The sequence below is a fragment of the Oryctolagus cuniculus genome, chromosome 10, assembly GCF_964237555.1.
Source record: "Oryctolagus cuniculus chromosome 10, mOryCun1.1, whole genome shotgun sequence".
Taxonomy (NCBI): Eukaryota; Metazoa; Chordata; class Mammalia; order Lagomorpha; family Leporidae; genus Oryctolagus; species Oryctolagus cuniculus.
In genome coordinates this window covers 20114972-20128254 of record NC_091441.1, presented here as the reverse complement: position 1 = coordinate 20128254, position 13283 = coordinate 20114972, and the positions used below count along the sequence as shown (strand labels likewise).

General features: G+C 47.2%; 1 protein-coding gene across 5 annotated transcripts in view; it reads left to right on the top strand.

Moving 5' to 3' along the window:
• Positions 1–13283, top strand: part of NEDD4L (NEDD4 like E3 ubiquitin protein ligase) — a 320618-nt gene that overhangs the window by 170706 nt on the left and 136629 nt on the right. For all 5 annotated transcript variants that reach the window (XM_051851903.2, XM_051851904.2, XM_070050121.1 and 2 more), the window contains 2 exons: positions 9200–9281; positions 12026–12064. In XM_051851903.2, the coding sequence (XP_051707863.1) occupies positions 9200–9281; positions 12026–12064 (121 nt within the window). The remainder of the gene's footprint in view (positions 1–9199; positions 9282–12025; positions 12065–13283) is intronic.

Here is a 13283-nt window from a genome sequence, read left to right as displayed (position 1 = left end):
TTTGGGAGTCTGCTCCCGTGCTTCCTTCCAATGCAGTTTGGAACATCTATGTGTGTTTTTTATCGGCTGGTTACTTTATAAATAGGGAATGAAGAGGAGCCAACTTATAGAAATACAATTAAACAGTTAGGAAGGTATCTTTGCACTTGGGTTTCATGAAATGCTAGTTAGCCTGGCTTTGTTTTTCTAACCAAGAGGGAAGTGGATAAGCAGGTCTGGTAGGTCAGTCCCCCATCAGGCTCACTCAGGAGTAAATAGACCGGCTGCCGTGAGAATGTCTCGGAATTCTTCTCTTTACCTGTTTCCTTTGGGACTGAATTCCTGCCAGGCTCTTATTGCTACAGGGAGCTTGTAACTGTTTCTGCCTGTTAGACAAATACTCCATGTATTTTTAGCTAAGCAAGACTTGACCTGCCTTTACTCTGCTCACTCTCCGGCCACCTCCTCCCCACTGCAGTCAACAGAGTGGTACCAGCTGCAAAGTTGTAATTCCAGGTAGGAATTACATGACCTTCATGTGACCCTGATAAGTATGTGCTGTGCCCTGTGGTGCCCAGAGAAGCCCGCCAAGACAGGCAAACCAGGGGCTGAAAGTCCTCCTGGATTTGCTTGCTGCGGGGATCAGAATTTGTGAATACCAGGGCACCTCAAAAAAAAACCTGCAGAAAATGGAATTGAAATCCGTGCATGGTTTTTTCATGCTACACATTTTCCATGAACTCTGGCAAGACTCCTAGTAGATATGAATCTCAATTTTTTTTTCTTGCTAAAAACAAACTGGGGGGTGGGGGGGTTGCTGTGGCTTAATGGGCTAAGCCTCCACCTTCGGTGCCAGCATCCCATATGGGCACTGGGTCATGTCCCAGCTGCTCCTCTTCTGATCCAGCTCTCTGCTTGTGGCCTGGGAAAGCAGTGGAAGATGGCTCAAGGGCTTAGGCCCCTGCACCCACACGGGAGGCCCCGAAGAAGCTCCTGGCTCTTGGCTTCAGATCGGCCCAGCTCCAGCCATTGCGCAATTTGGGCAGTGAACCAGCAGATGAAACACTTTTCTCTCTCTCTCTCCCTTGCTCTGCCTCTCAAATAAATAAATAAATCTTATTTTTTAAAAAATTTAAAAACCACACACAACATCTTGAGATTCCATTTTTCTGCACACTTTTCAGGAAGTGCCTTCAGACATGGTACCAAGCACGATGCCGGGCAACCGGAGGTGCTGGACCATCGAACCTGAAGTCACTGCCACTGCGCGTTGGGTTGACTTAGAACAGTCATCATTTCTGAGCTCCGTAGGTATTTTTCGGAGCAGCCAGCTCTCAGAAAGACCAAGCATGCATGAGACACTCTTGTCTCACTCGGGTTTCTCTGGAGGAGAGCTGGAGGGCCTCTGTGTCCATCTCCCTCCTCCTTCCCTGCCCTGGTGTCCCCCACTGACTCGGTGCCGCGTGGACACCCAGCGACGCCGAGGAACCTGTTTCCCAGAGAGAGCGCTGTGTGTGCCCCTTCCCTTCTGCCCTCTGGTCTCCCTGTTGAAAGTACTGAGTGTGAAAGAAACAGCTGTTATCTCACCCTCTACTCGTTGCACTCAGAAGCACACGGGGAAATACGTAATGGAGCCCGCTGGGGATCCAGCCAGTCACGGACGACCATTTTCTTTGGCAGCTGCTGTATGGATAGTTTAGTAATTTATTTGTGAAATTTTCTGGCTTAGTGACTTGTAGTGGACAATATTTAGACCACCAGAAGCATAAGAGAACATTGGTCTCGACTGAGCACATTTTGTTTTGAAACCAGCTCTCAGATTAAAATACTCCAAGAGCCACCTCACATCCAAATGGTGCTGTGTGAGTACCCGAGTGTGTCACAGATTGGCGGACGGTGCACGTGCAGTGGACCCCTGCTCTCGGGAGTCTCTGCGACCCCAGGTTGGGACCCCAGGTGACTGGTGGTAAATGGCCAGGAGATACAGGGAGGAAGGGAGGCGGTCCTGATTAGAGATTGCAAGACTTAATGACTGGTAAGGTTTTAGGATACAGGTGGATCACTAGTTGTTCCGTACTGCAAAACCATCATACCTGCAGTATCTAAAAATGTAGTTTTTAAACCGTTTCACAGATTAATGCTTTTTTTTTTTTACCTGCTTAGGACCAACTTGTGAATTGCTTTTGATAGCATAAGAGTGAGAGCAGTCTAACCCATTGCTCTTTCGCATTTGCTGAAAAATCTTAACAAGTTTAAGTAAGTGGCTTATTGTCAGTATTGGTGACAAGTGATGTGTTTCAAAGTATATGTCGTGCCTTTTGGTGAATCTTGAGGGCTGTAATGTGTGTGTTTATTCTTTCGAAAATCTTCAGTGTCATCTATTTAAGGCAGTTTTCTGAGTAGGAAAAATATTTGAAGCTCTTGTGTGTTTGTGATTGAGGTATGAACTGGCCATGAAACAGGGTTTAGTGCCTGATTGAAGAGCACAGCATAGTTGTATACTGTGTGTGTAACTGTTAGTGCTAGTATCATAACTTCTTAAATCATAAAAGTAGTTCAAAATTCAGAAAAATTAAATTCTATAAAGAAAATAAACTTAATTCACTAGCTTATCATCTAGAGAATGTTACTTTTTAAAAAGATTTATTTCTTTATTTATTATTTGAAAGAGTTGTAGAAAGAGAGAGAGATCTTCCATCTGCTGGCTCACTCCCCAGATAGCTACAATGGCCAGCCCTTGGCCGGGTCAAAGTCTGGAGCCAGGAGCTTCCACTGGGATAATAGGGGCCCAAGTACTGTGGCCATCTTCCACTGCTTTTCCCAAGCCATGAACAGGGAGCTGGCTAGGAAATGGAGCAGCAGGCAAAAGAACCGGCCCCTATATGGAACGCATGTGGCGGCTTTACCCACTATGCCACAATGTCTGCCCAACTGTTAACCTTGAAAACTGCATTTTTGGGGCTGGCGCTGTGGCTCACTTGGTTAATCCTCCACCTGTGGCGCTGGCATCCCATATAGGTGCCAGGTTCTAGTCCCGGTTGCTCCTCTTCCAGTCCAGCTCTCTGCTGTGGCCCAGGAAGGCAGTGGAGGATGGCCCAAGTGCTTGGGCCCCTGCGCTTCGGATCGGTGTAGCACCGGCCAAAGCAGCCATTTGGGGGGTGAACCAACGGAAGGAAGACCTTTCTGTCTCTCACTGTCTGTAACTCTACCTGTCAAATAAATTAAAAAAAAAAAAAAAACCTGCTTTTTCCTGTTACTTTCATATATATATTTTTTACAAAATATATATATGAAAAGATCCTGTTTATTCCTGTTACACCATGATTATTTTCTCTCATTTAAAAATATTCTTTGGAAATATGATTTTCATGGTTTGCAATGTTCTAGTACATGATTATACCATAATGTATTTAATCACTTCCTTATTGAACTGGAAGATTCTGTATAATTTGTTCTTGCCACATGTGTTCCTGTAATGATACCTTTCACAGATACACATATACCTCCTTCTCATTATTTTGGGGGAAGTAATCCCTAGAAATGCATTTGCTAGATAAAGCGACATCAACTCTGAATATTCTTGCCACTTGAACCATAATATTTCCCAGCAAACAACTTGCAGTAATTTGGCTTTCCAGGACTAGAGTATGAGAATGCCTGCCTTTCTTTAGAAAGTGTTAATTTAACATTTTTTCAGGCTTCAACAATTTGTTAGATGAAAACTTCAGTTTCTACATTACTGCAGGTGTTGTGTTCCTCTTTGCTTACACTTTCTAGGTATTTTTTCTTGTTACGTGGAAGTGTTTTTAAGTGTCACTTCCTTATTGAGGGTACGTCTAAGTGATTTTGTAACACTGACGGAAATGGGAAAAGTGGGAGATAGTTGTCCTGTCGGAAGCGGGTTCTGCCATGGAACTTCGGGTCAGCGAGGTTTAGCGGGTCGGTGGCAGCGTAGCTGTGATCTCTTGCACTCTTCGCTGTTAGGAAGCAGACACACAGTCTGTTCACAGACCGCCCGTGACCTGTAAGCACCAGATCCAGTCGGTGAATGGTGACTGCTTAGGGTCCTGGTGGTGACCCTCGCTTGGAAACGGGGCCTTCCTCATCATTCCTTTGAATCCAGCCACCTTGGAAAGACACTTCTCTGGCGCACAGACACGGCCACACTCAGAAGTCATTGGAACACTTTGCCACTGGGGCCAATTTCCGCCCTCCTTCCCCCTCCACTCCTCCCTGCCCTACCTGTGGCTCTCAGCAAAGCCTTTATCCTGGGTGTGTGTGTGTGTGTGTGTGTGTGTATGTGTGTGTGTGTAGGGGGGTAAATTATAGTTCTGCAAGAACACAGAACCGGGCAGGGGGTCAGGTGGAGATGATGAAGGGTCAGCCCATTGCTGACTGTCCTGGTCGTGTGTCCCAGGAGGCTGAGCAGTGGGGAAACCCAGGAAGTGTCCCTTGCAGCTCCTGAGAAGTGACCCCAGCCGCTTGTCTTTTGCCTGACAGCAGTGAAGGCGGAATGTGACGCCTGAACAAGACCGTGCTGTCTCCCTCTCTCTCCAGCTCTTGCAGGCCTGGGCTGCAGATTGGAGGTGACTGAAGCAAAGGCTGCCTGAGGGCGAGTGGTTTTCAGGACCGGGGCTCCATACTGAGGATTAAAGAGACAGCAGTCGGGAAGCTCTTCTCTTGGGAACTTTGTAAAGTCTGAGTGGACTCTTGGCCAAGATTTCTCATGAGAGTGCAGGTTCTTGGGGAATTTTGTGCCGAGTCTCCTGGCATTCGGTGGCTGCTGGCTGATTTGCTTCAGCTAAGGGGCTCTGTCTTCTGCCAGCGACTTCACACACACTCTGTGTCTCCTGTGTCTGAGATCAGGTGAGGTCACCCTTCTGGCTCTGGCTTGAGGTGTAATCTTTTGTGTACAGGCGAGCGTCTTGCTTGTCAGGGAATGGCTGGAATCTCCCAAGTAGTTTTTCCTTAGGACACGAGTAGTTGGAGAAAAGTTCCGAGGAAGCTGAGACCCTTTCCCAGTCCACCTTGGGTTCTGCCCACGCAGGACATGTGGCTTGGGAGCCCGGGCTGAATTTTCAGGTTTCTAGGTGCAGCAGAGCTAACTCGTTAGTGGAGCGCTCAGGCCTCCACTGCTGGAGAGGCCCCTGCAGACTGACTGACTGACTGACTTACTTTTTTTAAAAAGATTTATTTATTTGAAAGACAGAGTTACAGAGAGAGGTAGAGACACAGAGAGGTCTTTAATCTGCTGGTTCACTCCCCAGGTGGCTGCAAAGGCCGGAGCTGCACCAATCCGAAGCCGGGAGCCAGGAACTTCTTCCCAGTCTCCCACATGAGGGCAGGGGCTAAAGCACTTAGGCCATCTTCTACTGCTTTCCCAGGCTATAGTAGAGAGCTGGATCGGAAGAGAAGCAGCCAGGGCTCGAACCAGCGCCCATGTGGGCTGCCGGCGCTTCAGGCCAGAGCTTTAACCTGCTGTGCCACAGCGTCAGCCCCAGACTTACTTTCAAACGCTCATCTTGAACATGGAGCAGAGTGAGGCTCTCTGGGGCCATGACCCAGCTTGCCGAGAGGCCTAGCATCCCGAGGTTGCGTGGACGCCCTCCTCCACGCTGCCTCCCTTCCTCATCGCCCTGGGCCGCCTCTCTCCTCTGCGTCTGCTTTTGGGTTGGCTCTCAAGTCCTCCTTGTGGACCCTCAAACTTCTCTGTCAAGACCGGTCTCATTCTTTGGTGCAGAAGCCCCCCAGCAGGATCCACCACCTGCAGTCACCTCCTTGTGTTGAATCTGACTTCGGACCTTCTGAACTCCAACAACCCTGCTGACGGTTACTGAGCGCTCACCATACGCCAAGCACTACTGAATTTTAAGCTTTCCAATTGCGCCTCCTTAGGATGGAAGCACTGCTGTTAACTCCAGGACATAGATGGCAAAGGGGAGGCCAGGAGAGGCTTACAGGCACACAGCTCTGAGCAGGCGAAGTCAGAATTTGAGCCAGAACAGGACTGACTGGCTCCTTGCAGTTTGAGCCCAGGCTGCCTTTCCCCGTGAGCCCTCCAGACTGCAGCCTGCCAGCGTTGTCCTGCTCAGAACCCAGCCCCCAGGCCATCGCTACACTCTGTCTGCACTCCTTCTGCCCGGAAAGCCTTCACCTGTTCGTGGCCCGTGCCTTGCCTCCTGGCCCGTGTGTGCTGCCAGGCCCGTCTCTGGCAGTGCTCCCGGGGTGGGTCCATGCGTGGAAATCACCTGGACACCTGGTCAGTGCACATGGCCAGATCCCGGCCGTGGGCGTCTGTGCCCACAGGTCACGGACGGCTGCTGACTGTTGTGCTCCTGGGTGCTGGACGTCCTCTGTCACTGTCATCGTTTGGTTTCGCTGTGCTTGCTTGCAGCGGGGCAGGGCCAGTGTCACTGTGTGCTGCTGCTTGTGGGCAGCGCTTGGGGTGTCAGAGGTTTGAATCCTTGGAGCAGGAGAGGCGGAAAAGAACAATGTGGTGCTTTCACAGCTTCCCTGAGCAGAGGCAAGAAAAGGTTTGCAGATAGAATTCCCTTCATTGTAGGCCACGTGCTGTGCAAAGCGCTGGCTTTCTCAGAGGATCTGTAATGGTAGCCCTGAGTCCGACTGGGCTGGTAAGTGGGTGCCAAGAGTGGATATGGCTGGCTTTGGTGTGCACACGATGGCCAGGAGGAGCCCCTGCCCCGATCCCCATGGAGCTCCCACGTGGCGTGAGCAAGGAGGAATCGTGGGATCCTCAACGTGCCGGCGTCCAGTCTGTAGCCGAGGGAATTGGTGTCCAGTCAAACCAAGTAACCAGAGCAGCAGGAGCCTCGGGCAGAGTCCAGTGCGAGAGGCAGCCAGAGAAGGACCGCTGCGGGGGCTTTCACTGTGGGCACCTGTGCCGTGTGTTTGGCGCTGTGCTGAGTGCTGGTATTGCCACGCACTTTTCTCTGATCCTTGCGATAACAGTGCAGAATGGTCAATGTCGCTTCATTCAGGATCACGCTGAAGAGTGGTCGCATGCCAGCAACAAGGGCGGACGAGGCCCAGAGATCGGGACAAGACTTTTCTCGCCCCCTGAAGCCCCCGCCCCATGTCCTTCACCTGGCTCTGGCCCCGGCTCCTGGGCCCTGGCCAGGGCCTCAGAGTAAGAGCTGCCGGCTGAGCGTGCGCTGTTCTCTGTATGGGGGGCTGCACGTGGCTCTGGACACACCCCTCCCGGCACACGGGCGCTTGCGCTAGAGGTGACAGGGAAAATCAGGCCGTGAGCGTCTTTTAACCAGTAGCTTGGTGGCTGGAAATGGAAAACTGAGTTTTTGTAGCTAAGAGGTGCTCTTTTCAGATAGCACCCAGAAAGTGGTGAGGGTGGTTCCTGGATCAAGAAATCCTGCATCAGATCCTGCGGCCTCACCCCAGACCCACGGGATTCAGCCCCAGCGCATGTCTTCCCGCTGCCCCTCTCTTACGGGGGATTTTCATAGGCTGAAGTCTGAGCGCTCTTCGGAAGTGACTGCATTCGGCTCCACAGAGTTCCCATTAGGAAGGCGCTCGTGGGACCCCAGACTTGGACCAGGAGCTGGCCCTTGGTTGACCTTTCCTGAGTCTGAAAGTGTCCCGATGAGAGTATATGCGTCTGGTGAGATAATCTAACTAAATCAAGCTTTGCCGTTTATGAACAAGAGACTAGATGCACGGAGACAGACAGCAAACCCTGGTGCTGTTTATGTAAGAATATGTTTTGTAGCTTCCATTCCAGTGCATTTCATGGGCAATAAATATTATCTGTGTACTGAAAATATTTCCACTGACCTTTGATTTTTGTTTCTTGGATATTGATTACAGTCCTGTTACTACCTATATTCTATAAAGGTATTTATGGCATATTTATTATCTCAGCTATCAGATAATATAGTCTTAGCATTTTATCTGTGGAAACAGTCTGGAAGTTTACAAAATAAGGGTTCATAGCCACATATAGCTTGTTAAAGGATCGTTTTCAAGTTGCCGTGAATTGAACACAGCAGCTTGGTAGCACTAAATCATGGGCTATAAGATATCAGATGAGTAAAAATTGGGGGATTGAATGCGTGAGAGTCCTTTTTGTGATTTTCCCAGATTTCAGGTGTGATCAAAAGAAGTTCTTCCAAATTCTTAACAAAGTGAATTTGGCTAGATTTGAGGTTTCCCAGGATGAGTGATCCCAGACAGCATGAGTGGACCTAATCTGTCCCTAGAGAGCCCACAGTACAAATCTTTCCAACGTATGTCTTACCAGTAGTTTTCAGTCTCCCAAAGGATTAATGATTAAAGATGTTGTGTTATATACAAGGAATTTTGGGACTTGTCATCAGGAGACCTGAAATTTCTTCTAGACTTTTCTCAAAAGGCTGCATGATCTCTCTTGACTTTGTGAAGTCTAGTTTTTATAGTTTTGGTGTGTTTGCTTCATTTTTTAATCTGTAAGTTGGTAGGTGTTGGTTTAGGTAAACTATGGCTGTGTTATCTCCACTAAAAGAAAAATAATCTTGACCTGCACAGTAGGAATATGAACATAAAATATAAACTAGGAACCAGCCCTGTGGCATAGCAGGTAAAGCCGTTGCCTGCAGTGCCAGCACCACATAATGGGCGTAGGGTCAAGTCCTGGCTGCTCCACTTCTGATCCAGCTCTCTGCTATGGCCTGGGAAAGCAGAAGATGGCCCAAGTCCTTGGGCCCCTGCACCCACGTGGGAGACCCAGAAGTTCCTGGCTCCTGCCTTTGGATTGGCTCAGCTCCGGCCATTGCAGCCATTTGGGGAGTAACCCAGCAGATGGAAGATTTCTTTCTCTGTAACTCTGCCTTTCAAACAAATAAATAAATCTTTAAAAAAATGTGTATGTCTTTTAATATTTTTTCTTAAAGCTTTTCAGAATCTGTGTTTAGAAAAAAGAATTATGGCAGACTAGTTTGAATAAATTTCAATGAATAGAGAAGATTATCTGTAAAGTTAAATTCAGGGTTTATTTTTTTAATTATAGATATTATTGACTCTTAATTGAAACTTACTTTCAGCGTGTATGGATTTAGTAGGCGTAATAAAATATTACTGCTTTGTTTTCTGAAATTAGCCAGAATTTTAACTGATACTTGTGTTTTCACTGAGGTTTGGCTGTTTTCTTTTTGTAATATTCTTGAAATAAAAAGTATAACTCTATTAAATCTGCAATATTTTCTTGCAGCGATCCATATGTGAAACTTTCCTTGTACGTAGCAGATGAGAATAGAGAACTTGCTTTGGTACAGACAAAAACAATTAAAAAGGTAGGTGGCCTTCCTTAACTTGACTTTGTTTAAGTCCTGATTTATTCTTCCAGTATTAAATCTGAAAATTCTCCATAGACCAGAGCTTTTCTATATTAACCCAAGATTCTGGTTTTTACTTAAGTGACTGTAAAAAAAAATAACAGTATTCTCAAGATAATTCTTAATACAAATGGTAATTTTTGTCTTGCAAAGAATGCAGCAAAACTAGCCTTTGTTCTTGTTTTTTTTTTTTCCACTTAAAATAACAACATACGTTGATTAAAATGGAATGGTCTATGCAATTGGTAGGCAAGAAATGGTTCATCTCTTAGCAAAGGAAGCCGAAGCAGAATGCTGCATAGCTATGTGCAAACACATAGCAGATTGATAACAAAGAAGCATATGTGGATGTGTGTACATATATACAGGTTTTATTTTCCTAAGTCTTATGTACATTGATTTCATTTAAAAAAATTGTTTCAGTAATTCTAATTACATCTTAATTTACCCATCTGCATGTTTTTGTCGATATCAGGGAAATGCACACGAATGTTGGCTTGGCTTGCTTGTCGGGGACTTTATAGACAGTGCAGGTGCTGTGTCATCAGCACTGGTTCCCTCTCTGCTTTGGCAGTATTGTGGGGTGTTTTGCCTCACGCCTTCCTGCGGGGAGTGGTCAGATGGTCTAAGGCTTTGATCAATGAAGGGGTCCTCCCAGCAGCCTGGGGCTTTAAAAACGGTTCTCATGCCACTGGCTGGCAGGCGCTGCAGGGCTGTGAGGAGCAGCGACTGCAGCGTGTCCTCCGCCTGGCGTTGGGGCTGGCACTGAAGATCCGTTCTGTAAACGGGAGCCAGTGTTCTGAGCAGAGGGAGATGCCGGTGGAGGACGGAGGCCATTGTTCCCCGTGTTAGGCGCTGTCACTTGTTCCCGGGGAGAGGGAGCGGGGCGCCTTGCTGAGAAGGCAGCTGGGGGCCTGGTTGCCTGCTGGACCCGGAGCCAAGGACCCAAGCAGGGCACCCAGGAGCCATCGAGCGGGGACATTGCAGTAGACTGCTGCCTTCCGAGGGCAGGTCCTCTCCCTCCCTCGCTGTCCACGGTGGAGGGGCTCCCTCCCTTCTCTCCGCAGCCAGCCTCCGGTTAGTATGTATGCCTGTGCGCTCGCATCCTCACCCCCTCCTCGCTGTCACCGTGCTGTCTGCTTCTCTCGCCTGTCATTCCATGCTCCCCCACCCCACCCGACCCCCGGTGCCAAGGGAGCTTGGCGGCCGCTCCCCCCTGACCTGGCTCCTCTCTCCCGCCCTTTCTCTCCTCACCATCCCACTCCATTCATATCCCAGCCTGTGAGACCCCTTTCTTTAGGATTGGATTCACTGGGGAGTTGTGGGTGGGGAAAGTGCGGATTTTTTTAAATGCCAGTATGAGTTCTGTGTTTTGCATTTGTATGGTGCACAGTGCTGATTTTTTTTCCTTCTCCCTGTATTTGTATGTTAAAGGAAGTAGGTGGATAAAGGTGAATAAGATTTTGGCTTAAAAAACAAGAATCTGTAGCTATTGATTAGGTGGTGATTGTTCAGTGTCGGATTTTTACACCTGAATGTGAACAGGCATGTTTTACTCGTGGGTCCTGTGCGTGTACACACACACGCGCACGCGCACACACACACGCGCGCACACACACACGCACACACGTGTGTTCCTTTTTGGAATCTGCTCCCTCTTGAGTTTGAAGGAAGTCAGACAGATCCTCTTTTTTCCGTGTTGAAGACAAAAGGGTCCTTGCTCTATTCTTAGCAAGTGTGTATCTCAGAGTGGTAGCAAAATGGATAGGTAGATAAATGGAGAGGACAATTGATGGATAAGTTGATATTTTTTTTTGCCAGTTATTTTAGAAAAAAAAATGTAATTCCCTTTTGGTTATACTCAGCAGGTTTATTTTTTCTCATTACAAAACCTTATCATCAGTAATGTTCCTTACATGAATTCTGAAATGTGAAGAACTTATCAGTAATCACTTCGAGCCTTCTCCTGCCTACTTAACTGGTCTCCCAAACAGATTTTTGTAGCAGGTGGCGGGAAGTCAACACGGTTCATTTCCTTCTTAATGGAATAATGACACCAATGCTAATGTCCTAAAGGGAGTTTGTTTTTTTGTTTTTTTTTTTTTGTAAGCATTATTATTTATTTCAAATGCAGAATTAGAGCAAGAGAGGGAAAGACATAGAGATCCTCCATCCACTGGTTCACTCCCCCATTTGGCCATAATGCCCAGGGCTGGGCTGGGCTGGGCTGGGCTGGGCTGAAGCCAGGAGCTTCTTCTGGGTCTCCCACATAGGTGCAGGGGCCAGGCACTTGGGCCATCTTTCTACTGCTTTCCCAGACACATTATCAGGGAGCTGGACCAGAAGTGGAGCAGCATCCCATATGAGTGGCTTAATGGGCTGTGCCACAGTGCCAACCCCTTGAAGGGAGTTTTTGTATTTACTCTTTGAAGGTCCCTGGTGTGAGTCCTGTGCTGACAGCAGGTGATTTATGGCTTCCTGTTTCTGAGCCCGCTGTTTCATAAATGTCCTCTCTCCCCATCTCCGTTGCTTTGTGGAATACTCCCAAGTAGTAAGCTGAATGCTGTTCTTATTGGCATTCCAACAATCTCAGTTATTATTTATCAAGAAGAATGTTTAAGCAAGTGGGTAGCTAGTATTATACTAATACCTGTAGCGTTTCCCAGACTGTTAAAGACACTCTGTGATAATTTCTCTTCCAGACGCTGAACCCAAAGTGGAATGAAGAATTTTATTTCAGAGTAAGTTTTCCGTTTTGTGGTAATAAGTGTTATTATTCTGGGTTGATATATTATCATGATAGATTTCTATTGAGGGAAAATTGCTAAATTTTTAATGAGAAATTCCTTTCAAGATGAGAAGGTAGGGTAAGTTCCTGATGGGCCTTGGAATCTAAATGACAGTGGCAGTCACAAATTCTGGACTTGTTTCAGTTGGGATGTTTGGAGCAAGTAAAAAGTGATCCAAATGCCATGTTTTCTCTTTTCAAATCAAACCTTTCTTTGAAAAATTAGATACGATATAATTTAAAACCACAGATTTATTTCCATGAGACATAAATTAGAAATTATTTTAGAGGTAGAGTGACAGTAGTCGCAACATGATTAGAACCAACTGTGATTTGGTTAGGGAAGAAAATTTTTATAATTCAAATATTTAGTGTGTAGGTAGGCACATAGTCTAAAATTACTTCTGGAATGTAGTGCCACCAAATGAGGTGAAATTTCACCCACCTTTGATATTTACAATCTAGAACAGCTGTATACAGAAACGCATGAATTTTGTGAATCAACTGAAATTTCTGCTTTGTGAGCTTTTGGGGTTGTTGTTTGTTGCCACGATTGTGAAAGTGCTAAACTCATCAGCTGTGACACTGAGAGAGTTTTGGAGAGATCCTATGTCTGGCCTCCTTTTAAATGACCCCGGGAGTGACAACAAAGCTGTTGGGGGCTGATAGGAGTTACTGGACGTTAGCTAAGTCTGACATACGGGCTTCCGCTCATGAAACTCCAACTTACCTGATCCTTTCTGGAGAACACTTTGGCCACATTTATGAAAATTGTAGTTCATTCAAAAGTTTTCTCAACCAATCTTGGCTGTGGATATCCTTTCTTTTCCTGAGTGTGTGCCTTTATTCATTCCACACATCTTTGTTGTGCGAGCTCCTGCTGCAGCCTGCAGGTGCATTGGTCAGCAGCTCGGCCCTTCACCAGGCTCAGGAGCAGACAAGAAGCCCACTGTCCACCTGCTGGCTCGGTCAGTGGACTGCGGAAAGGTCAAGGGGCCAGAGCAGAAAGCCGAGCCTTCTGCACACGTGTGGTCAAATGTGAAGCAGTTCCGTTCTCTCTCTGAGGCAGCCGGGGCCTTGGAAGGCGTCCTGCCTGGGTCACAGCTCTGGCTTTACCATTTCCTGCCTTTGTGACCCTGGAAACATCACCCAAAGGCTCTAAGTACTCAGAT